Source organism: Corythoichthys intestinalis, chromosome 20 (genome assembly GCF_030265065.1).
Source record: "Corythoichthys intestinalis isolate RoL2023-P3 chromosome 20, ASM3026506v1, whole genome shotgun sequence".
In the NCBI taxonomy this organism is placed as follows: Eukaryota; Metazoa; Chordata; class Actinopteri; order Syngnathiformes; family Syngnathidae; genus Corythoichthys; species Corythoichthys intestinalis.
In genome coordinates, this window is record NC_080414.1 from 9,257,978 (window position 1) to 9,283,796 (window position 25,819).

Below are 25,819 nucleotides of genomic sequence, written 5' to 3' on the forward strand. Positions count from 1 at the left end.
AATTAGGATGGTTCTTCTGACAAAGAGTAAGTAATCTCTTGTATTCACCTTTACTCGAGGGTCTTCTTCACATTGAGCCCAAATACAAAAGAACGGTCTATTGTAGCAAACAGAATCTAATCGAAGTAGTACATAGAAATGCACTCTGTGTGAATTGCGGTTGAAAAGATGCTTGCAAGGCAGAGCAGACCCTTGAATAGAAAAGTTAAAGTATCATCAGTGAGAGGATCCACTTCCTGGTGGTCTTTTGTATCCTAAATTGGGGTCTGTTCAATGTCACTGAACTCAGGGCCACCTCTCTTGAGACTTGTTCTGCTGCTTTTGCATTTCTCACAAAAAGAGCAGAGCTCATCAGACTCGTCTCCCTGTTTGGAGAAACGTAAATAGCTTCCGCTCCCCGGAGAGGAACGGCTTCCATTTCTCACCTTTTCCCTTTTTACCCTTAACAGTAAAGTTCATTCTGAGACCCGGCCACTGAATTCATCAATGTTTTGGATCAGTGACAAAGTCAAGTGACAGTAGTTTGATAAATTAGAGACCCTGTTCCTTATACCAATTCATCTCTTGGATCTTGTCATCTCCAATTTCACATTATTATGTTTGGTGTCAAAGCAAGATTTTGACACTGTTATCATGCTAGGTGAGATTACACATTAGAAAATTGCAATATCAATAGCATCTGATTATAAAACTACAATACAGTGATACCTCACTTATCGCTGTTAATGAGCACCAGAATCGACCACGTAAAGTGAAAAACTGCGAAGTAGTGTCACTTTTTTTCAACATACATATTATTGTGTACGTCGTATATACTGGTGCTTCTCAAAAAATAAGCATATTGTGATAAAATTTATTATTTTTTATTTTCTGACTTTCATATATTTTAGATTCATTGCACACAATTGAAGTAGTTCAAGCCTTTTATTGTTTTAATATTGATGATTTTGGCAAAAAAAATCAAGAAAAACCTAAAGGTACTCTAAAGATATACTAACCTAATCATCTGAATCAACAAATTAACTCAAAACCCCTGCGAAAGATTCCTGAGGCCTTTAAAAACTCCCAGCCTGGTTCATTACTCAAAACCGCAAACATGGGCAAGACTGCCGACCTGACTGCTGTCCAGAAGGCTATCATTGACACCTTCAAGCAAGAGGCTAAGACACAGAAAGAAATTTCTGAGCGAATAGGCTGTTCCCAGAGTGCTGTATCAAGGCACCTTAGTGGGAAGTCTGTGGGAAGGAAAAAGTGTGGCAGGAAACGCTGCACAACCAGAAGAGATGACCGCACCCTGAGAAACATTGTGTAGAAGGGCCGATTCCAGACCTTGGGGGACCTGCAGAAACAGTGGACAGAGTCTGGAGTAGAAACATGCAGAGCCAACGTGCACAGGCGTGTGCTGGGAATGGGCTACAGGCAGTGTTGTTAATAACGGCGTTACAATATAACGGCGTTACTAACGGCGTTATTTTTTTCAGTAATGAGTAATCTAATTAATTACTTTTCTCATCTTGGCAACGCCGTTACCGTTACTGAGGCGGGAAAGGCGTGCGTTACTATGCGTTACTAAGTTGGTTGAATAAAAAAAAGTCTGAGAGAAACGGACTCACGGGGACGAGAGCAGAGCAGGAGTGGGGAAGACGCCGTTGCAACCGCGATGCTAGGTGGCTCCAATAATACCTGACTGCAGCCATAGCTGACAAACTACACCCACATGACACGGTAGATATCATATTATAGAACTAGATTCAAATGACAGACACTGCTGCATTGCCAACATGTTTTAAAGACTACATTCGTTTGTAAACACCCGCCATCTTAAAGCGGTAGACCTCTCAGGAAGGCCCTGATGTAGAGATCCTTCCTAGCGAACCTAAGTAATTTTTTAAAATCTAAAATGCTCCTAAATCGGCAAAATCTTAACTTAAATCTATCTTTAAATGATGAAACAATTTTAAAACTTACACATGTTTAAAGTAGACAGAAGGGAACTAATGCAATAACGGGAGAAATTTTAACAACTTTAACGATTGATTCACAACTTTAAATGACTTCCACACATAGCAAAGGTTACTAGCTAGTTATCGCAATACCCTTGTGTCTAGTTAAGTGGAGGGTAAAGAATTGGGCTAGGGCCAATTGTCCCCCAAACCCTTTAAGCTTCACATTGTGTGACCTGTGTTTTTTTTTTTTTTTTTTTTGAGGAAAAAAAAAATATCACTAGTTACTTTGCCAAGTAACTAATTACTCTTACATTCAGGTAACTGAGTTACTAACGCAATTACTTTTTGGGAGAAGTAATTGGTAACTGTAATTAATTACTTTTTTAAAGTAAAATTAACAACACTGCATGGCACTAAATGCGTTAGTAGACAGCCGCCATCTTAAAGCAGTAGACTTTTTAGGACGGCTCTGTTGTAGAGAACCTTCCTAGCGAACCTAAGTAACTTTTTATCTAAAATACTTCTAAATCGGCAAAATCTTGACTTGAATATATCTTTAAATGATGAAACAGTTTTAAAACTTTCATATGTCGAAAGTAGAGAGACGGGAACAAATGCAATAATGGGAGCAATTTTAACAACTTTTAACAGTTGATTCAGGGTAAAGGGTAAATTAGGGTAAAGAATTGAGCTCGGGCCAATTGTACCAAAAACCTTCACAAAAAACTTCACATAGTGTGGCCAATGTTTTTTTTTTTTTTTGAAGGAAAAAAAAAAAAAGTAATTATCACCAATTACTTTGCCAAGTAACTAATTACTCTTACATTCAGGTAATTGAGTTACTAACACAATTACTTTTTGGGAGAAGTAATTTGTAACTATAATTAATTACTTTTTTTCAGTAAGATTAACAACACTGGCTACAGGTGCCGCATTCCCCAGGTCAAGCCACTTTTGTGTCAGGGTTTGCGGGCAGGCAGGTGGTATGGACCCAAACACAGAAAAAGGAAGGCGAGGCAGATGAACGGTGCAAAAAAAAAAAAAAAAAGATTTAATTAAAGCCAACAAAAAACACAGTACAAAACAAAGGCTGTGGTAATCCAAAGAAAGCACTGAGGCAAACAAAACTGTCACTAACAAAAGACTGCTTTTCAAAAAACTTACTTGGCACACGAGGGCTTGAATAGACGCGAATAATGCTGACCAGAACGTGGACATTTACAATGACGCAACAAGGAGTGAAAAGAAACCGGGAGCTTATATACACACACAGACCAGGGGTAACGAGACGACGAAGAACAGGTGAGCACAGGAGGATGCAGGTTGGAGGATACACTAGGAGCAGGCACAACAGGTGAAATCAATGGGCAATCACAGGGACAAGCCACACTAGGAGAAAACAAACACAAAACCTAACAGTTTTGAACCTGAAACAGTGGCAGAAGCACCTGACCTGCACTGGACTGTTACTCAGTGGTCCAAAGTACTTTTTTCAGATGAAAGCCAATTTTGCATGTCATTCAGAAATCAAGGTGCCAGAGTTTGGAGGAAAACTAGGGAGAAGGAAATGCCAAAATGCCTGAAGTCCAGTGTCAAGTACCTACAGTCAGTGATGGTCTGGGGTGCCATGTCAGCTGCTGGTGTTGGTGTACTGTGTTTTATCAAGGGCAGGGTCAATGCAGCCATCTATCAAGAGATTTTAGAGCACTTCATGCTTCCATCTTCTGAAAAGCTTTATGGAGATGAAGATTTCATTTTTCAGCACAACATGGCACCTGCTCACAGTGCCAAAACCACTGGTAAATGGTTTACTGACCATGGCATTACTGTGCTCAATTGGCCTGAGACGTGGCTGGGTCTTTCAGCATGACAATGATCCCAAACACACAGCCAGGGCAACAAAGGAGTGGCTTCGTAAGAAGCATTTCAAGGTCCTGGAGTGGCGTAGCTGGTCTCCAGATCTCAACCCCATAGAAAATCTGTGGAAGGAGTTGAAAGTCCCAACGACAGCCCCAAACATCACTGCTCTAGAAGAGATCTGCATGGAGGAATGGGCCAAAACACCAGCAACAGAGTGTGAAATGCTTGTAAAGAGTTACAGAAAACGTTTGGCCTCCGTTATTGCCAATAAAGGGTACATAACAAAGTATTGAGATGAACTTTTGGTATTGACCAAATACTTATTTTCCACCATGATTTGCAAATAAATTCTTAAAAAATCAAACGATGTGATTTTCTGTTTTTTTCCCCCACATTCTGTTTCTCATAGTTGAGGTTTACCCATGTTGACAATTACAGGCCTCTCTAATATTTTCAAGTGGGAGAACTTGCACAATTAGTGGTTGACTAAATACTTATTTGCCCCACTGTATATTTGTATACATATTCGCAAAGGAGGGTCAGAAATGTGTCTAAATTCATAAATTAAAAAAAAAAAAAAAAATCCATAAGGTGCTGCTGACAGTTCCCAGTTTGGTTGTTACAAAATCAGATAGTGTTGTAGTTCTCCTGCCTAACAGGAGTCCAAAAATGAGAAGCGAAGAAGCATGACTAACCCTATTGCCCTGTAGAGGGCAATACTGTATTGACTTCAGTGATGGATGCAGTCCTTTGACAGAGCTGTTTAATATCTCAATTCAGATTCAGTATGGTGAACTCTACAGTGTATTGTAACGAGGTGGTGTGAGCTGAAATGTCACTTAAAAATAAAGTGGCCTTTTAGCCAACAGTTTTTTTTGCACGTTACTGCACTTATCGTACAGCAATAATGACACTAGTTGCATTATTGTATCTAGTGCTGAAAGGAAAATTGATACTGGTTTCCCAGTAAGTGCCTCTCCTGCCAAAATTGATGCCTCATAATTTGATGTCGATGCCAGCAAGTCAATTTATTCCTAGTTCATTCATTTAATGCATTAGTCTAGTTTGGCAGAGTATAGTTTGCTCTCTCATCCGAGCTGCAAATGAGAGAGGATCCATCGAAAGCAGCTTACTGAGGCAACCAATTTTTTTAGGAGGCTGGAAGAGGGCCTCTAAGTGGTCGTGAAATTGACTTTTAATTGGTTTTGAAGAGGCGTTTTGGTGCCTTGGTGCTGTTTTGGACGTCCTCCAGAGATTTAACAAAACACACCCTTATGATGCTGTTAGCTTTCTATCTAATCTGACCGGTTTAATATAACCCAGTTGATACCTTTCTCTAGTGTGTGCACGTTTTGGAGAGTGGCAGAAGCGCACCAGTCCAGCACTCACCGTCCAAGTTTGGGACAGAGCAACTCTTTTACATCCTGGGCTGGCGTCTCGACTCATGTGAGTATGTTAGAAAAAAAGAAACCTCCTCTGGAAATACATAAAAGGTCAGTAATGACGTTGGACTCCACGAGCTAGCGGACATTATTTTTCATTTTGCTTCTTGGTGTTTTGCCAGCACCTGATTTATTGCATCTTCTTATATAATTTTGAACTCTGTGAACTCAGAACGAGTATAGTTTTACAGATTTGTGTCAAAAAACATGACATTAACCATTAAGAAAAATTGAAAATGTTATTTATGCTTGTACAGGTATACGTATTGTTCCAGATTAATATAGAATTTTAAGACTTTTTGAATGCCAGAATATCAAATATTTGTACTTATCCATTGAAGTGCATTTATAAATTCCTTTGGATAATGGATGGCACTTAATTTGCATAATTTTAAATGAAATATGACCATCCAGCTTGCTCCCTAAATATTTCATCAGCTCAGAAACATGATAAACACATCCAAATAAGGCGCAGGTCTTCACAATTTACAGTCGGTCCGCGCACTTGAAGACTGTGTACGCCGTCTAGTGGCTAACTCAGAATCTACAGGAAACAATATGTCCGCTATTAAATAATCTAATTAATAAACACTGGGACAAAACCCTAAAAATTGGGCCCAAGGCACCAATGTACATCTCTAAAATATATACATACCAAATTTAATACTGATCCGTTTTTTCATCATTTGTTATTTTTAACCCCTTCAGGGACAATGGTCACTACAATGTTGAGTTTAAGTTGCTTTTTTCCTATATTTATGACTGAAAACAGAAATACTTTCTAGTTACGGCCCCAAGTTACACTCTAAAGTTGATTTTTTTTTCTTACTATTGCACTCATTGCATGCCCTTGAATTCATTAAAATGATAGTAGTCCAATAATTACCTTTTAACCGACAACCCGATATTGTCCAACTCCAAAAATCTGATACTTGTGATACGTTCTGGATTTTATTAGCAAATTTAAATTGCAATATTTGAGCACAAATTACATTAATATACATAAAAAATACAAACGTGTTAATCATCAATTCCATAATCCATCTATAAAGGGGTAATCCTTGGTTCATTACATTTCTTCCAGGTTGATTAACGTTAACAGTAGAAAACATACAGGAGGACAGTTACCTCTTTGAGTTCGAGAAATTCAGACAGATTAATGTTATGCTAACTCTGATGCAGGACGGACTTTCAGTATCAAAATTAGTGGTGTGTTCCCCACCTCCACAACATTGGCATCTTTTTACATTACTTACAGTGGCCCGTGCTGGCGGGAAACAAAACCTCCAATGCCCCTTTCCCACTTAAATTAGTGGGTCAACGCGCGTTTTTTCCAAGCCGATGCAACCCACTAGCAATTGGCATTTGGCACCTTTCCCATTGACAAAAAAGCGGTGTCTTTTTTATTTATTTTTTTCACCCTTCTAACGCCCCACCCCTCCTAGGCCGTGCGTAAGGTTACGTGACGTCACCACGCTAAGATGCGCGTCGACAATTGCGACAGAATTCATTCAATTCAAGGAAGTAAACAATGCAGAGCAACATGGAAGCCTCCTTTCTCCACGGATGGAAAGGAGCTGGCAGGTCTCATCATCTTTCCAATGCTTGGACATGTTGTTCAATGTGGTGTGCTACTAGCTCCTTCTTCTTCTACTAGCTTTGTTGTGAGCATCGAGGTAACTACGGTTGTGGAGCGTGTTAAATGGGAGGTGACTGGCATGTTGTTATGACGCATCACGTAAGAGCCTACGTCACCACATAGATTAGGGTGTTAACTGGGGTTTGGCTTTCACACTGCATGACGATCAGAGCCGAGGTGATTTTAACGCGGGTCGCTTGGCAGGTTGATTGACACGGGTCGAGGCGGGTTGCTGCACCTTTCCTACTGCCACCAAAAGCCGATTGTTAGTGGGTTGACACAGATTTTTTGGCCAGTGGGAAAGGGGTATAATATCCCTCACCTTCAAAGAGGAGGAGGTGGCATGTTGTATTTCTGTTTGGCTGTGAATGTGTGTGTGTGTGTGTGTGTGTGTGGGGGGGGGGGGGTCAAGTTATCAGCCAATGAAACGTGCGTTTGAGGGGGAAAAAATGGACTGGCACATATAGCAAGTGAAAGGGGGTCAATGTAAGTCTGAACATAATGAAAGTACTGTAATTCACTTTATAATGGCCGGGTCAATTCTTCTTAAAATATATGGGAAGACAATCTAAATGACCTATATACAGTAACTGAAGCCATTATATAATGCCAATAGGGTTGCTTAAAAGTTGGTGGGGACAATTTCAGCATCGTGAAAAGTTGGTAGTGTTATGTCCCTACCGTCCCTATGCAAACCTATGCCCTTGCCATGAATGCTTATGTTTCAGTGCCATTGACGACGGCAGGGGAGGGGGAGAATGAACAACGAGTTAAATGAGTTGCCCGTGAAAGTAAAATAATAATTATTATATTTTTTTAAATAATTATTTTAGGCATCAAGGTTTCAATTATTATTTTTTTTTTTACCCCTTTTTGGGTTTAGTAGAAAGCATTTTCATCCCATAAAAATATTTTTTAAGAATTTCAATGCATTTTCAAAGTCTAACTATGTCCTGCTTCCACACCACAGTGCTCATAGGAAATGTAGACATCTTAGAATGTGGGAATGTGCAGGTTTGTGTGTGTGGGGGGGTCTTTTCCCTCCCCACAGCCTTCAGCAGAAGCCCACCGCCAAGCAGCAGATCAACACCAATTCCTACAACAGGTACATTTTTACACTTTTATCAAAATATTAACCCTTGTCAAAATCCTGCCATTTTGAATATCATTAAAATCGCCTCAAAAAGTGACTTTTAATCCTCTTTGTGATTTTAAAGGCATTAAGATGAAGCCTTTGCTTTTCCTCTCCGTTCTATTTTGTGTTTTTATCTTCCACATTGCTGGTGAGTTCATTAAATCTTCTAAAAACAACAATAATAAAAAGATTCTAATGTTAAATCTGTATTAAATATGTAAGTTTCCACTGTGAGAACAAAGACGCCTCTGTGTGTGGAATTTTTGCACCTACAGGATGTGTGTGTGTGTCTTGTCAGTGGTCAGTGATATTATTTGAAGAAGCTCGCAAAAAGTATGTGTGAGCTGAATCCTGTCTTTGTGCGAGGGAAAACTTGGAATGTTTGGTAAATGTTGATTTTTCTTCTCCTTTTTTCACGTCTGCAGAGGCCAGAGTCATTCCGGAGGGAGGTAAAAGACAAACACGAGCTATTACACAGTTAAAATGTTTATGCTTGAATTTAGATTCGATTCATACAGATGCTAGATGTCCAATCATGTGGTTTATCACTAGTAGATGTCCAGTCCATTTGAAGCGGGACGTTCATTTGAAGCAAGCCCTCCCACTTCAAATGAATTGGACGTCTAGCTCTGTCAATGGCAGCTGAAAAGTTGACAAAAACAATGGAGGAATACATAACTATATAGAAAATAGTATTGATGAAAAAATATATACTATATTTTCATGTACTTATGTGTTCACCCTCATTGCTTATTTTAAGACAATTTAATCTAAAAATGAGTAATACGGAATATTGTGGGCTTGATTTTCAGTGCCGTATGATGAACCCCCTGCCGTACCCTACTGGCCGTACTCTACTTCGGATTTCTGGAACTACGTGGAGTACTTCCGGACCATCGGGGCCTACAATCACATCAACGAATTGGCACGGGCCTTCTTCGCCCACCAGCATTTGGGCGACACTTTGGGCTACGATAGCACCGCTGGTCATGAGCACTAAAGTGTCACCATGAGCCATATGCCCCAGAAAAGCCAAAAACAGTATTTACTTATGAATATTGATAGAAGTCCTTACTTTGTTCAGGCTTGCGGGACCTTTTCATGTAATGAACTTCAAATAAATCCACAGTATTTCAACCGTTTTGTGTTTTTCTTATTTTTTGTGCTCTAGTGGCCAGCCATGTTTTTGAAATAAATAAATAAATAAATAAATAAATAAATTTGGGCTGTCAAATGGGCGTTAACGGGCGGTAATTAATTTTTAAAAATTAATCACGTTAAAATATTTGACGCATTTAATGCACATGCCCCGCTCAAACAGATTAAAATGACAACACAGTGTAATGTCCACTTGTTACTTGTGTTTTTTTGGTGTTTTATCGTCCTCTGCTGCATTGTGTAATTACTGACATCAACAATGGCGAGCTACTAGTTTATTTTTTGATTGAATATTTTACACATTTTATTAAAACGAAAACATTAAGAGGGGTTTTAATATAAAATTTCTTTAACTTGTACTAACATTTACCTTTTAAGAACTACAAGTCTTGCTATCCATGGATCGCTTTAACAGAATGTTAATATTCTTAATGCCATCTTGTTGATTTATTGTTATAATAAAAAAATACAGTACTTATGTACCGTATGTTGAATGTATATATCCGTCTTGTGTCTTATCTTTCCATTCCAACAATAATTTACAGAAAAATATGGCATATTTTATAGATGGTTTGAATTGCGATTAATTACAATTAATTAATTTTTAAGCTGTGATTAACTCGATTAAAAATTTTAATCGTTTGACAGCCCTAAAATAAATCAAATAAAATGACGGGAAATTTGTGTTATAACTATAATTATTTTATTAACAATACCCAAGCTAAACATAAAAGCACAGATTTGAAATGTAGTTTTAACAAACAAGCACTTATGAACTACCATATGCTTAAGGCCAATGTTTAGTACATAAAACGACGTTTGGCCAAAAATTTAAATATTTTTGGTTAAGAAAAATAATTTTTTGTTTGTTTAAAGTCTTTTTTATAATTATTTTATCTAAAAAATGTTTATTCCCCCCCCCCCCCCCCCCCCCCCATTCCAAATGGATGGGACTGATTAAAGCTTTGAGCAATAATCATAATGACATATTTTGAATCGATATTTCATTACATTATTGTATTTTTAAAAATATTTTATATCTATAAATGAGTACGAAGGTACTGCTCAGAACCCTTTGCTAGCTAGTAAGCTAGTTTGAAGCCTAGCGTTTTCATTACGACCTAACGTTAAAGAAAATTAGAAAAAAAAAAACGTTTTAGTTAAAACAAACAATTAATGAATAGCATTTTCAAAAAAAAAATCATTAAATATATATATTTTTTAATAAAAATAAAATAATAATAATAAATAAATATTATTTCTACATGTTGAGGAAAGTCAAGTCGGAACCTTACGAAAGTGAAGGGATTCGAAGCCGAGCCCATTTCACAGCCGTACTTTCTTGGTTATTTTGGATTAGCAGGTAGCTGTCACGAAGCTTAAATTCGTCAAAAAGGCTATTTTTTAAAAGAACAATAAGAATGAAACCAGCCGTGGACGAGATGTTTCCAGAAGGAGCTGGACCGTATGTGGATCTAGACGAGGTTTGGTAGTTAGTTTTCGGTTAAAAATAATCATACGGCTAATGCTAGTTTGTAGCCTCAGCAATTGTTTAACTACTGCTAATAATCACCTTACGTATTTTTATGACCCTGATATCTATATCTATATTTTAGAAATGATTGCGAGTTGATTTGATATGTGTGACTTGACTGTTGTGATTATTAAAATATGCTGTACCTCGGTGTGAATGCAGGCAGGGGGCAGCAGCGGCCTTTTAATGGACCTGGCAGCCAACGAGAAAGCAGTTCACTTGGATTTCTTCAATGGTAAACAAAACACCAAAATATTAACTCAGTGCCATTGACGATGATAGACGTCCAATCATTCTTGTAAAGCCTGTGAATAAGTTATAATGAAATGAGTTTATCTGTAGAAGACGTCCAATCCATTTGAACTGGGAGAGGTGTTTTCGTTTATGAAAAGTCCACAACATTTTTTTATTTCTATTTTTTTACCAAAAACAGTATCGGCCATGGGCTTCGCCAGACACATTTCACTGGGGCACGTGCCCCAGTATAAATATCACCGGTAAAAATAAACAAAATACTTTGAAGTTTTAATTCTATATAACATATTCTACAGAATGCTCCTATTTAATATGATCATATTACCTCTATTCACTCCATATACACAATCTGCACATGGCTCCTTAATATGTTAATTTAGGCATGTAACTTTGGCTGTGATAGACATATATGAGTTGATACTTCAGCGAAGCAATTTCAGGAGATTTGCTGCGTTCATTTTTATTCGAAATATATGAGTTCCCAAGTTGGAAAATCATTCTGATGTGTTGTACTGTCGTAATGTGGGATAAAGACATGGTTACTACATAGAAAGGCAGCCTATTTTAATGCTCCAACGATACATCACAAGTTGAGTGACTGGTGGTTTTTATAGACACCATGAAATAGAGAATCATTTTCTTCAATAACTCCAACAACACGTGAATCTCGCATTAATATTACTGTGCGTGTGCCAAACTGCCAATCATACAGTCGGTGCAAAATACAGCTTCCCAACTGGTTTACAAGTTTGTGCCAGATAAACTGCCAATCCTTTTTTTTTTGTTTTTAATATCGAATTTAAATAGTTCAACTTTACATTTTACGAATCAAGCAGTTAACTGCGGCAAACCACTGTGGTCTCAAATTGAAGCAGCAGATTAGCTGCAGTCTTTCAGCTAACTAGCTATGAATACATTAACAATTAAATGCGATTTGACTGCGAGGCTGTAGAAATGTATGATATGTTGTATTTGAACTGTATCAATACTGATGCTATTTATTGCTATTTGTTTCTATGACCAAAATGAATTGAGTCAATCTGTATGAATTAATTGCCTCGCTTTGGGATATGACCTCTCACAATTTTGTATGTGTTCTCATCATAATTTCCAGCTGTTTTACAAGCATTTTATTTGTTACTGCAGGCCCTGTAACAAGATATGGCGGAAAACACAGACAAGACTGAAAAAGCAGTTTCTGCTCTTACACTCCTTTTTAAAAGAACCTGCTGATTTTTAAGCCAAAACAACTGTTATGTTTGATAGAACAATATTTCTATATGCTGCCAGAGCAGATTCATGGCGCATTAAGCCCCCGAACTATTTTTAATTTGTCCGTTTTACCCTGAAAGCCCAGTTTACAGACGTCGCGAAACGACGTTGTTTCAACCCAGCCATAAAACGAAGGTAATTATATTTATTATTCAAAATGTCTGTCGATTCTAGCTTAGAATCATTAATTGATGTCTCATATTTCGTTTAAAAAAAAAAAAACTTTAAAAAATTATTCACTCACATATTTTAAACAAACTATGTCACAATGAAAAAAATGGCGTCTGTAAAAAAGTCACGGATATCTACCTCACAACTATCGCTTAATTGTATTTTTTTTTTTTGCTACTGTCGCATTTTCTCTGATATGTTAGATGATAAATAATCGATATAAACAAAGAAAATTTTTGGGGGAAAAAAAAAACGTTTAAAAGGTAAATATATGAAAAAGAAAATCTCAACCACTGCTTGATGTCTGCGATTTCTGCATCACGACCCTTGTTATATTACCATGTTTCACCCATAAAATCCAGCTTTGGCCATTCAAAGCTGTGTCTTGACAGTCGTTGTTACATGCTATTAAGTTTTTGGATTGAAATAAGGTAAGTACGCGATAATATCTTGTTAAAGTCACGGTATCTGTAATTCTGCTCTCGTGTGCTCTCACCTCCAGATAGGGTTTTGCTGTTTAAAAAACATTAAAAAAAAAAAAAAAAAATGCCCTCCTGTTCAAAATTTTCTTCCCCCAGAAAATTGAGATTTTAACCGTTCCAAAGATGTATCACACATGCATATCGGACAATTTTGAAAGTTGGCCAAATTGGAGGTCTCAGAGCAGAACGTCAAGTCACCTGAATGTTTTCCGCCATATCTTTTTTTATTTCTATTTGACTCAAACTTTATTACTCTTGCAAATGAATATTAGAAAGTTATTTGCTCTCAGCAAGGGGGAATGAGAGAGGTAAGCTAGGTAACCCACCTAGTCAACATAAACCACTTTTAGGTCACAACCTACAAATTGAGAAACACAAATTAATTGCACAGCATTTATTGTGATATATCCCCATTTATATCCAAGGTAGAGCAGCAGAGTATAGAGAGAGGTGAAGGAGAAATGGAAGTTGATGAGCATGAGTAGAGGTGAATTGACTATCAACAAGGGATGTCCCAAATTTGATTTTGGATACTGATGGCAGAAAACCCAAAAACATCACTTTTTTTTACTGAAACTTGTATTTTGGTTTAATTATATATAATTTAAAGTGCTATTTCTGACTTTTTATGATAGATAAGTGCTAAAAAGAAACATTTTTGCTCACTCGCCAGTGCTCTGCTGTGCCCCAGTATTGTATTAGGTCTGATGAGGGCCCTGATTTAGCTGAGAGGGGCTGGACTGGAAGATGATCGTTCAGTCACATCCATCCTTGTCCATATGGATTGGACGTCTAGTGCTGTCAATGGCAGCCAGTCAGTTCATATGCAGAACTTTATGCCTGGTGCCGTACAACCAAGTAAGCTAAAAGGGGTGAAAAAAACCCCTGAGCTAATGTGTTTAGTTTCACGCAGCGTTTTGCCACCGGCTGTACACAATTTAGGCTTTTCACTAAGCTCCTGCCCCGCTTGTTAAATGTAGACGACTACGCGGCTTTATGGCGGAAACGCAGCACGACGCCTGGCCACTCAGCTACATTTTGCGCGCACGCAAAGCCTTGTTCTCTGATATGTTTTATTAGCTGGAGAAAAATGGTCATCAGAGCAATTATTTCATACAGAGAAAGAACATTTTGTTTTGAAGTTAGAAGAAAGACACTGAATAACAGCTTTTTGCTAATGTGTCTTTTATAAAAAGAAATTCAAAGGAGAAGCTTAACGTTGTTGTGAGACCCGAGGCCTTGACTGACCTTCCGTCCTTGCTCAATTCAATTAGTTTTCAACGTGATTTGGTCCTGCAACTCTTAATGGGGTTAAGTTTGTGAATGATCAAAAATAGTCTCTTACCCTGTAAAGACATGGACATCACTTTTTGAGCCATGTAGGCCTCAGTATTAGCATTTAGTGTAGTCTACATGGACCAAAATGCCATGTCCACATATGGGAACACCAGGGCTGAATTATAACAATCTGTATATTTTTATTATTGAACTTTTTATGAGTAAGAAAAATTATTCAATTATTGAAAGTTAATAAAACAGTACACTCTAGTTATGGGTCACAATAGGACTAAAAGTGATGAATAATGAATAACATTATTAACAATTAAAAACATTGTTTTTAATTAAAAGAAATAAAGTGAACAAACGTTTTGAATAAGTAAATAGGAGAACAATTGCAATTTTGTGTTTTATGTAAGCCATTTTTAAATAAAATATTTACAGGTTTAATTTTTTTAATTCTTTTTTTTTTTAAAATAAGTAAGAGAATATTAAGTAGTGTGAACAAAAACATTGGAGTCTTTGTTTTGAAAAAAAAAAGAAGAAGAATTTTGGGATTTTATTATGACGGTACCTCTACTTACGAAATTAGTTTTTCCCCAATTGCTTTGCTACATTTCTCAGATCAGAATTGACGTTCTTAAAACTACTCGTTCAATCCTCACAACATGTCGCACAAGTGGCAAAACAACACGGATTACCTGCAAAAGCCAGTTTTCTGTGCAAAATACTTCGTCTATCGCTCAAAATTATATTTCTGTGTCAATGAACATGTCAGTGCCGTAAGAATGGTAAGTCCTTGTTTCATTGTGTACAGACAAGACAGTCAAATTGCTTAGTCATGCTCTCAATTGAACAGTTACTCCGGTGAAAGCCTCCGATTCTGAAGATGGTGTACGCAAGTGCTGATATAAATTGCAACTTACACCTTTGTGTTTGGGAGATAAGATTACAAGAGACTGGACAAGATTCAGTTTCCACTTTTTTACAACCTTTCCAGACCATGTCATTGCAATACAGAAAGCAAAAGACAGCACTGAGTATCACAAAGAAATATAAAAGCAAAATTAGAAATGTGAACATAAACCAATTAGCACTAGGAGTGGGAAACTCTTGTTACCTTACGATACGATTTGCGATTCAAAGCTCACGATAACGATGATCTGACGATACTGCGATACAACGATTATCGATACGTTGGTCAGGAAATTCTAGGATATTCTACAAACAACTAATAAACAGAAAAACAAGCTTCTGCTGCGAATTGGAATGAGTTTATCACTAGTAGATGTCCAGTCCATTTGAACTGGGAGGGTGGCAGCGAATGAACATTCATTCGTTCATTCGCTGCCATCCCTCCCACTTCAAACCGGTTGAACGTCTATGGCCGTCATTGGCAGCCAATGCCAGGCAATGAGGTAATTTTGGGCCATTTAAGGTCATTTATCTGTTGATTTTCAGTTACCGTAATTTCCCGAATATAACGCGCACTTTTTTCCCCCAAAATCAACTTCTAAAACCATGGTGCGCATTATAAACGGTACATGGATGGAGACAGAAATATATATATATATATATATATATACAGTATATATAATAAACTGATTTTTTTTTAATTGACACGGCCACGTTGTGTTGAAGAAACGTATGCGGCGACCCGTTGCCGACCATTACGGTACGTGACGTCACCATTTTGTTTCGGTAATACTTCACTGTAATCGGCCAAATGATTTCGTCTTTGTCAAATTCTGCGTTTTTCACTCTTCATAAAGCACAGAATTTAGTTTCTTGAACTAATTTGAGTCAACGTTTTTTGCAGCTCCCCAACTCGGACCATAACAAACGTAAGCACAAAGACTTTTTTTGTCCGTCAACTATATATGTCCCTCGGGAAACTCAAACCCAAATAACAATAGTTCCTATTGTTACTGTCGTGTTGACGGCAATGAGCTCTCACGGATTTCCGATTTAACGTTCTCACTTTTATTTTACCATATCGATCCATGGAGGAAACATTTATTCATCATGATGAAACGAGCAAGTTATACAGCAGCCTTTAAAAGAAAAGTCACCTCTGTTTTGTTTTCTCCTGGATTGTGGTAAGTTGGAGAAGTTGTCAAATCATATTATTACCGTAAATATTGTCAGATTATGGTAGTGTTTTGAACTACCAATGTGCTCTGCTTGTGCTGTGTTTCACCAGTCAGTAAAATGACATTTCTGTATCTGTACACGAGCTCTGTTTTCTTGTATTCTTCTATTTATTGGTGCTAAAATTAGGGTGCGCGTTATCAACGGGTACAATAATTTTCCCTAGATTTTACAAGTAAATTTGGGGTGCGCATTATACACGGGTGCGCCTTATATTCGGGGAAATTACGGTACTTTATGTTTATTTGGGGGTATTTTATGGGTCACTTCCTGTTTATTTGTGTTACAGAACAGGAAGCGACCTGGGAATCACCCAAATGATTAGGCAGTGACTCAAACTCAACAGGAAATGACCTGTAAATGAACAGCAAGTGACATGTAAATGCCCCGAAAATTGGACAGAATGACTGCGAATGCTCTGGTTTTGAATTAGTGCTGCAACAATTAATCGATTAACTCGAGTATTCGATTAGAAAAAAAGATTCAAATTAAATTTTGCTGCTTCGAGTATTCATTTAATTAAAGTGGCGTTGTAATGGTTTGTTTTGAAAATGTTTGCATTTATTTTTATTGATTTGGGTGGATACACGGCCCTCTAGTCTACCTCATCTCAGATGGCTGAATCCATCTGCTCCCTGTTAAGACCAACATAAGCTAAGTTTTTGTTTGAGCTAATGATTTTTTGAATGCATTCGTAATTTAGTTTAAAGGTATATTTAGCCATTTTTTATGGGAGTATGTCTCTGAGCCATTTGTTAAGAGCATTGTAAAAAAGCGTAAGCATTTTATAGCATTCAAGCTAGCGGACTTTTGCTATCGAAGTTAGCCAATTGTTCTTTTGTTGTACACAAGTATTTGATACACTGCCAATGGGTTTTCCCATTGACTGTGTATCAAATACTTGTTCTCCCCACTGTAGATCTTATATATACATATATATCGTGTGAGGCTCAGCTCAGGTAAAAAATGTTTATGTTCCTTATCCGATTACTCGAATATTCGAACTAAATAGTTCATCGATTAATCGACTACTAAAGTAATCGATAGCTGCGGCCCTATTTCGAATGAACGAATGTTCCCAGTCTAAATGAATTGGGCGTCGAGCACCGTCAATGGCAGCCTTGTTTACCTGAGACACTGTTATGTTGGAAGATTATGGTTACAACTTGTTGGTCCCTTTTTTTTTGTTTTTGTTTTTGTTTTGTTTTTTGTAAACATTGACACTTTTTTAAAACGATATCTCGATTCTTGGCAGAAGCATATCGATAACCTTTTGGGTTACAAAGTATCACGATATATCACCATTTCGATATTTTGTCACACCCCTAATCAGCACAACTAAACTAAACTTCAAATGCTGTCAGGATTATTCACCCATTCTTTCTACACATCTTGATGTTCCTCTCTGTTTGGCCACAAATTTTCATCCACGTCCAATGTCCTCTCTTGCTATACAGCGTGGAGAGAATCTTCTTGAATGCCATACCCAGCCTCTGCAGGCGTCTGCTGTGGTGTCACTGCATGCTGCATTCATGGCATCCAGGAGAGTCATCTGATTGTGAGGCTGGCGATCATACACTTGCCATCTCCATGTGGAGAAAAACTTTTCTATTCTTATAAACTTCAATACCATTCTGTTAAGGGTTGCAAACCATTCCCTTATTATGCTGGTGTTGTGGAAACTCACATTGTCCCAAAATATTACACATTTTGGCAGGTTAAAATAAGTTACGTAAAATAAGTAATGAAAATGCTCAGAAATTAGCACACACGTTGACATTCTGACAACATGTTCATCCATTTTGCATGTAAGACTTATGCAATGAAGTAATGACTAGGTGTTGTTGGTGACTATTCAGTCGAGACTCGTGATAATCCCTTTTGACCATCATGGCAGATGCAACTGATAATTTAGGAAACAGCAGAGAATTGGACAAAATAATTTGCATGGATGCACAAAAACATCTGCAACTTCCTCAAAAGAATGAGGAACTGCTTTTATTTATGTGCACCAGTGATGCGATGTTGTGAGGATTGAACAAGTAGTTGAGAATTGCAAGTCTGATCTGAGAAACGTACTAAAGTGATTGAGAAAAACTGTAATTGGTCCTGGAAGTATTTTCTTAACTTGAAGATTCTGTACGTGGAGACGCGTTTTACATGTAAATACCCTAATCCGTTCTAAGCCCCCCATAATTCAGACATACAGCAACTCTTTTATGATGCATAAGAATGCATCAAAACAAGCAACAAATGGCGGGAAACACAGACGACTGAAAAAGCAGTTTCTGCTCTTGCGCTCCTCTTTAAAAGAAACGGCTGTATTTTAAGCCAAAACAACTGCTGTGTTTGATAGAACAATATGTCTATATGCTGCCATAGCACATTCATGGCACATTAACCCCCGTTTACAGACGTCACACAACCGCTTTTGTTTCAACCCAGCCATAAAACGAAGGTAATTAATCATACTTATTATTCAAAATGTGTCAGTTTTAGCTGAGAATCATTAATTGATGTCTAATATTTTGTTGTTTTTTTAAACGACTTTAAAAAATTATTCACTCGCATATTTTAAACTTTTAAACAAATTATGTCACAATGAAAAAAATGGTGTCTGTAAAAAAGTCATAGATATCTACCTCATAACTATCGCTTAATTGTATTTTTTTTTTTTTTAATTACTGTCGCATTTTCTCCGATATTTTAAATCAGTCATGTCCAAAGTCCGGCCTGGGGGCCAAATGCGGCCCGTGGTCAAATTTCATCCGGCCCTCAGCCTCTGTCATAAAATCAATAACATCTGGCCCGCACACAGACTTAATAAATTGGTCAGCAGTACTGCTACCTGCATATGAAGTAGCTTTCACACTAAATGCTGCTCCTCATTTACCGACTAAAAGGCAGCATTACTCTAAGCAACATTACCCCGTGTGACCTTTTACTCCCAATTTTCTAAAATTGCGACAACAAAAAAAAGAAAGTTAACTGCGACGGCCGACGCTTCAAGGATAGGGTGGAAATTGGACTATTTCTTCACTAAAATATGCAACAACTGTGTCTGCCTCATTTGCAAAGAGACAGTCGCTGTTTTTAAAGAGTTCAATGTAAGGCGATATTACCAAACATGACACGCTGACATGTACGACAAGATTACAGGGAAGCTACGTAGCGAGCAATTGAAGCAACTTGAAGCTTAGTTTAATGTTACAGCAGCAGTGTTTTGCAAGAGCCCAAGAGTTGAAAGTCTAGCCACAAAGGCTAGTTGCAAGATTGTTGAAATAATAAAGCAAATGTGACACACATGATGGCTTGCTAAAATTTGCTTAAATATATTGTTCTACGTAAAGGATGTCAGCCAAGGTCGGCCCCCCACATCTTTACCACACCAAATCTGGCCCCCTTTGCAAAAAGTTTGGACACCCCTGTTTTAGATGATAAATAATTGTTCCAAACAAAGAAAAACTGGGGGAAAAAAACGTTTCAAAGGGTAAACATATGAAAAAGAAAATCCCGACCACTCCTTGATGTCTGCGATTTCTGTTTCACGACCCTTGTTGAATTACAGTGTTTCACCCATAAAATCCCCCCAAAATCTGTGCTGTGGACATTCACAGCTGTGTCTTGGCACTCAGTGATACATGCTACATGGAGTTTTTGAATCGAAACAAGGTAAGTACACGATATTTTCTCGTTAAAGTCATGGCGTCTGTAATTCTGCTCTCGCGTGCTCTCACCTCCAGATAGGGTTTTGCTGTTTAAAAAACATTTTTAAAAAATGCTCTCCTGTTCAAAATTATACTTCCTCCAGAAAATTGAGATGTTAAGCTTTCCAAAGATGTATCACACATGCATATCGAAAAATTTTGAAATTTGGCCAAATTAGGGGTCTCAGAGCGGAACTTCAAGTCACCTGAGTGTTTTCCGCCAAATACATGTTTCAATAGAATATTGCACAATATACAGCAAATCTGAGTTGTGCATCATGTATAAAACCAAGAATAGAGTAAAGAATAAAAGTTAATACAATTATATAAAGCTGTCGGAACGAATAAAGAGGACGTTAGGATACACATACAGTTGTGGTCAAAAGTTTACATACACTCGTGAAGAACATAAAGTCATGGCTCTCTTGAGTTTCCAGTTATTTCTACAAGTCTGATTTTTCTCCGATAGAGTGATTGGAACAGATACTTCTTTGTCACAAAAAACATTCATGAAGTTTGGTTCTTTTACGACTTTATAATGGGTTAACAGAAAAAGTGATCAAATCTGCTGGGTCAAAAATATACATACATGGATCTGAAAAAGCGAATCATTGACTTGAACAAGTCAGGAAAGTCACTTGGAGCCATTTCAAAGCAGCTGCAGGTCCCAAGAGCAACAGTGCAAACAATTGTTTGTAAGTATAAAGTGCATGGCACTGTTTTGTCACTGCCACGATCAGGAAGAAAACGCAAGCTATCACCTGATGCTGAGAGAAAATTGGTCAGGAGGGTGAAGATTCAACCGAGAATCACCAAAAAGCAGATCTGCCAAGAATTAGAAGCTGCTTGAACACAGGTGTCAGTGGCCACAGTCAAGCGTGTTTTGCATCTCCATGGACTGAGAGACTGCCGTGCAAGAAGGAAGCCCTTGCTCCAAAAGCGGCACCTTAAGGCTCGACTGAAGTTTGCTGCTGATCACATGGACAAAGATAAGACCTTCTGGAGGAAAGTTCTGTGGTCAGACGAAACAAAAATCGAGCTGTTTGGCCACAATGCCCAGCAATATGTTTGGAGGAGAACAGGTGAGGCCTTTAACCCCAAGTACACCATGCCTACCGTCAAGCACGGTTGTGGTAGTATTATGCTGTGGGGCTGTTTTTCTGCCAATGGAACTGGTGCTTTACAGAGAGTAAATGGGATAATTCAATTCAATTTTATTTGTATAGCCCTCAATCACAACAGAAGTCTCAAAGGGCTTTACAGAGGCAATATGATACACAATTAGAAATGAAGCAACAAAGATGAATAGATGCAGTTCAAGTCCTGGGTATCCCCTATCCTTAAGACCCTCCATGCCGGCAAGGAAAAACTCCAAAAACTCCAGAGTCAATTGGGAGAAAAATGAGAAACCTTGGGGAGTACCACAGTCAGGAGAGATCCACTCCCAGGACGGATAGACAGGAACCCCAGAACGGCTAATGGGAATTAGCAAGCGAAATTATAGTCCGTAAAAATACAGTGGAGTGAAGGTGCAAGAAGAAGTCCCTCTAGTCAGATGATTTAGACGGGGGTAGCAGCGAGGACGTCTATCCAGCCAGGGGTCCGGACAGTCAGGAGGCTGCAGCTGAAAAATAGCCCCTCCCCAGAGGGGAGGGGGGAAAGGGGACACCGGGTGACTAGTGATGAAGAGACTAGACAACTAGATATTAACATTGGAAAATAGAAATAAAGTAAGACAAGTGGTAGGTAGAGTAAGAAAAGGAGATAGAACTCAGCGTCTGTACTGCCCCGAGCATTATAGCTTCTAGTGCAGCTTAGACTAAACTGTGAGTCTACTCCGACTTCAACTAGCCTAACCATAAGCTTTGTCGAATAGGAACGTTTTTAATCTAATCTTAAATGTGCAGACTGTCTCAGCTTCTTTAATACTAGCTGGAAGCTGATTCCGTAAAACAGGGGCTTGGTGGCTAAAGGCTCTAGCTCCGACAGTACTTTTATGAACCCTGGGAACTACCAGTAGACCTGCATTCTGAGATCGGAGTGTTCTGTTGGGGCGGTATGGAACCAGAGCATCGGATAATGAAGAAGGAGGATTACCTTCAAATTCTTCAAGATAACCTAACGTCATCAGACCGAAGATTGGGTCTTGGGCACAGTTGGGTGTTCCAACAGGACAATGACCCCAAACACACATAAAAAATGGTAATGGAATGGCTAAATCAGGCTAGAATTAAGGTTTTCGAATGACCTTCCCAAAGTCCTGACTTAAACCCCATTGAGAACTTGTGGACAATGCTGAAGAAACAAGTCCATGTCAGAAAGCCATCAAATTTAACTGAACTGCACCAATTCTGTCAAGAGGAGTGGTCAAAGATTCAACCAGAAGCTTGCCAGAAGCTTGTGGATGGCTACCAAAAGCGCCTAATTGAAGTGAAAATGGCCAAGGGACATGTTACCAAATATTAGCGCTGCTGTATGTATATTTTTGACCCAGCAGATTTGAGCACTTTTTTCTGTTCACCCATAATAAAGTCATAAAAGAACCAAACTTCATGAATGTTTTTTGTGACAAAGAAGTATCTGTTCCAATCACTCTATCAGAGAAAAATCAGAGTTGTAGAAATAACTGGAAACTCAAGAGAGCCATGACATTATGTTCTTCACAAGTGTATGTAAACTTTTGACCACAACTGTATACGCATACACTCTGAGCCAATTGGTTGCCAGGAATGCTGGGCAATTGCCAATGGGAGAGCAGCTATAATTGTGTTACATTCAGTAAACTCTGAGGGTTGCGAGTACCCCCCATACTGTTTTTCTTACTTTTGTATCCTGAAATTTCTTAACAAGAGGCAAAAGTTTCCTGTTGAGGCCTGTCTTAACCTGAAAATTCTGTATGTAGAGACATTCTTAAGTCGAGGTCTCACAGTATCAACAAATGTTCATTAGCCACTCCTAATCAAAATGAATGGACGTCTAGCGCCGTCAATACCTGCCAGTCAGTTCATTGAGTGCCCTAGAAAGGGTTAAATTCACTCATTCCGGCTTGTTTTTGTGTCCATAACTTTGTCTTTCTTATTTCCGCCTCTAGACTTTGAAGACCTTTTTGACGACGACGACCTGCAGTGACCCCGGACACGCGCGCCTTCCCGAATATGTTGTACATACAATAAATGCTAAGTTTAAAAAGCAAACCAGATGTGTTTTGTCGCCAACATTCCGGCTTTGGAGAAAATTAGGCCGATGTTTTTTGGGAATTGCAGGTTAGCGGACGGTGAGAAACACCTGTTGGGAAAGCATAATTACAAACGAGACGCGGGCCAAGCGCCAAAACATCGTCGGCCAACACTCGTGGCGACGATCGCTGAAGCCGCGCGGAAAAGCATTAGCGCAAATTAGCTTCTCGCTAGCGGAGAAAAGGCGCAGAAGGGGTACTTTCTCTCCTTCGAAAAGCACGTGGTTACAAACGGAAGTTGTAAAATCTCACAAAGTGTCAGAAATGTTTAACTGAATCCCAAATGTTGCGTTTTGAAGTCCGACGTGCCTCAACATAGGAAACTGAAGATTAGCAGATTCCTCATGTGCGCACCAGCTGTCCCTCTGAGCGCTCATGCTGACTTTACAAGTTGGAGTTTGTGTTTGCGGGTATTTGGGAAGTGCTTACGTGGCACGTACAAACCCCAAATGGAGATTTTTTTTATTTTTTTTTTTGTCAAATAATAAGCCAAAATCTGATGAAAAATGAACCCCCCAATATTTAATTACTTACTACCCTTTTTTAAAATGTAATGACAAAAAGAAATATTTAAACTTTTAAAATATTTTTAATTTGTATTTTGAATTTCATGTTTTGTTTTTGTTTTTTTAAATGGGGAAATATTTCCTTAAATTAATAATTATTTGAATAATTTAGGGCTGCAGCTATCGATTATTTCAGTAATCGATTAATCTATCATCTAGTTAGTTCTAATAATCGAATTAGGAACATTTAATGCGTTGCAGAATCAATTTTAGGAGATGTAAAACAAAGGCTTGCTGAGATTTCACCTTCAAAAGAGCATTTATATGCAAATACAAAATAAAATTCCCGAGTGTTTCTCCAAACAATGCAGGATTGCACTTTCATTTCACAAGAGCAATAAATGCATCTATAATTAAAATACCTTAGTTTAGCATCATAAAATCATAAAAGCATCATAAAAATAAATGAGGATCAAAGTAAAACAAAAGAACAATTGGCTAACTTGAATAGCAAAAGTCCACTAGATTTAATACTATGAAATGTAGTTTTTTGTTTGTTTGTTTTTTTTTGTAACGCTCTTAACTAGGGTTGTTCCGATCATGTTTTTTTGCTCCCGATCCGATCGTTTTAGTTTGAGTATCTGCCGATCCCGATATTTCCCGATCCGATTGCTTTTTTTTTTTGCTTCCGATTCAATTCCAGTCATTCCCGATAATTTTTCCCAATCATATACATTTTGACAACGCATTAGGAAAAAAATGAATAAAACTCGGACGAATATATACATTCAACATATAGTACATAAGTACTGTATTTGTTTATTATGACAATAAATCCTCAAGATGGCTTTTACATTATTAACATTCTTTCTGTGAGAGGGATCCACGGATAGAAAGACTTGTGACTTTGTATATTGTGACTAAATATTGATTGTAAGGCTTTAGCCTATTAAAAAAAGGCAGCAAAGGCTGCCAAAATTCACTCTACTCATTTTACGCTGCCTTTTATCTCTCTATATAGGTAAATTGGCGCCATTACAGATTGAGCGTGACAATGTGTGAGTGGGTCGTGCAGCCCATGCATTAACTGCATTAAATATTTTAACGTGATACGTTTTTTAAAAAATTAATTACCGCCGTTATCGGGATAAATTTGATAACCCTACCTTAAGCCTGAACTAAAGACTCTGGATGAGTGTAACATATTATGTCTGTAACGTTAAATACAATTAGAAAACGATATATATATATATATATTAAAAAGGCATGGCCGATATTTTTTTGCCGATTCCGATACTTTGAAAATGACGTGATCGGAACCGATCGGCAGACATCTCTACTCTTAACAAATCGTTCACATATTCCCACCAAAAAAAAAACTGAACTAAAAAAAAAAACTAGCTCAAACCAAAACTTACCTTTTGTTGGTCTTAACAGGGAGCAGCTGGAATTATCAATTTTAAATGTTGTCGTATTCGCAGTTGCCACTAGAGGGCAGTGTAACCACCAAAATCAATAAAACAATGCAAACACTTTGAAAACAATCCATTTCAATGCCGCTCTAATTAAATCCTCGAAGCAGCAAAATTTTGATTGGAAGCGTTTTTTTCTAATCGAATCATTAATTGATTAATCGTTGAAGCCAAGGGCGTAGGTTTGGTCTCAACATTGGTAGGGACCATATAACAGCATAACCTACATGTACACTTTGTGCTCAGGCTGGGACATTAAGAAGACCAAATAGATTATTGAACTGGGGTCAGAGTTACATTTCTCGTGAATATGAACCTAATTAATTGATAGGCTAAATCAGGGGTGCTCATTACGATCGACCAGTTGAGCGCAACGCTAGTGTGGGAACTTTTTCAATGTACATAGTTAATTATGATTATGTTGTGTTGTGTGAGCAACATATGAGGTTATGCATCACCCGTCTCTCTCTAAGCAGCTTCTTGCTCACGTTTTTCTGGTTCTATAGTTTCCAGCAGTCACGTCATTTTCAAAGTATCGGAATCGGCAAAAAAATATCGGCCATGCCTTTAAAAAAA

At 38.0% G+C, this 25,819-nt stretch overlaps 2 protein-coding genes across 3 annotated transcripts; both read left to right on the forward strand.

Moving 5' to 3' along the window:
- The first annotated feature begins 7,893 nt into the window (after positions 1-7,893).
- Positions 7,894-9,139, forward strand: otos (otospiralin). The gene is made up of 4 exons (XM_057824459.1): positions 7,894-7,992; positions 8,105-8,170; positions 8,448-8,471; positions 8,835-9,139. Exons 2-4 carry the CDS (start codon positions 8,113-8,115, stop codon positions 9,020-9,022), a joined length of 270 nt encoding a protein of 89 aa, XP_057680442.1. The 5' UTR covers positions 7,894-7,992; positions 8,105-8,112; the 3' UTR covers positions 9,023-9,139.
- Positions 9,140-10,489: 1,350 nt separating this feature from the next.
- Positions 10,490-24,327, forward strand: cops9 (COP9 signalosome subunit 9). Of its 2 annotated transcripts, none has more exons than XM_057824460.1 (3): positions 10,490-10,664; positions 10,877-10,949; positions 23,122-24,327. In XM_057824460.1, exons 1-3 carry the CDS (start codon positions 10,602-10,604, stop codon positions 23,157-23,159), a joined length of 174 nt encoding a protein of 57 aa, XP_057680443.1. In that variant the 5' UTR covers positions 10,490-10,601; the 3' UTR covers positions 23,160-24,327. The 2 variants fall into 2 exon arrangements, with proteins under 2 accessions (XP_057680443.1, XP_057680444.1); XM_057824461.1 differs by lacking the exon at positions 23,122-24,327 and adding an exon at positions 17,781-20,440.
- The last annotated feature ends 1,492 nt before the right edge of the window (positions 24,328-25,819 follow it).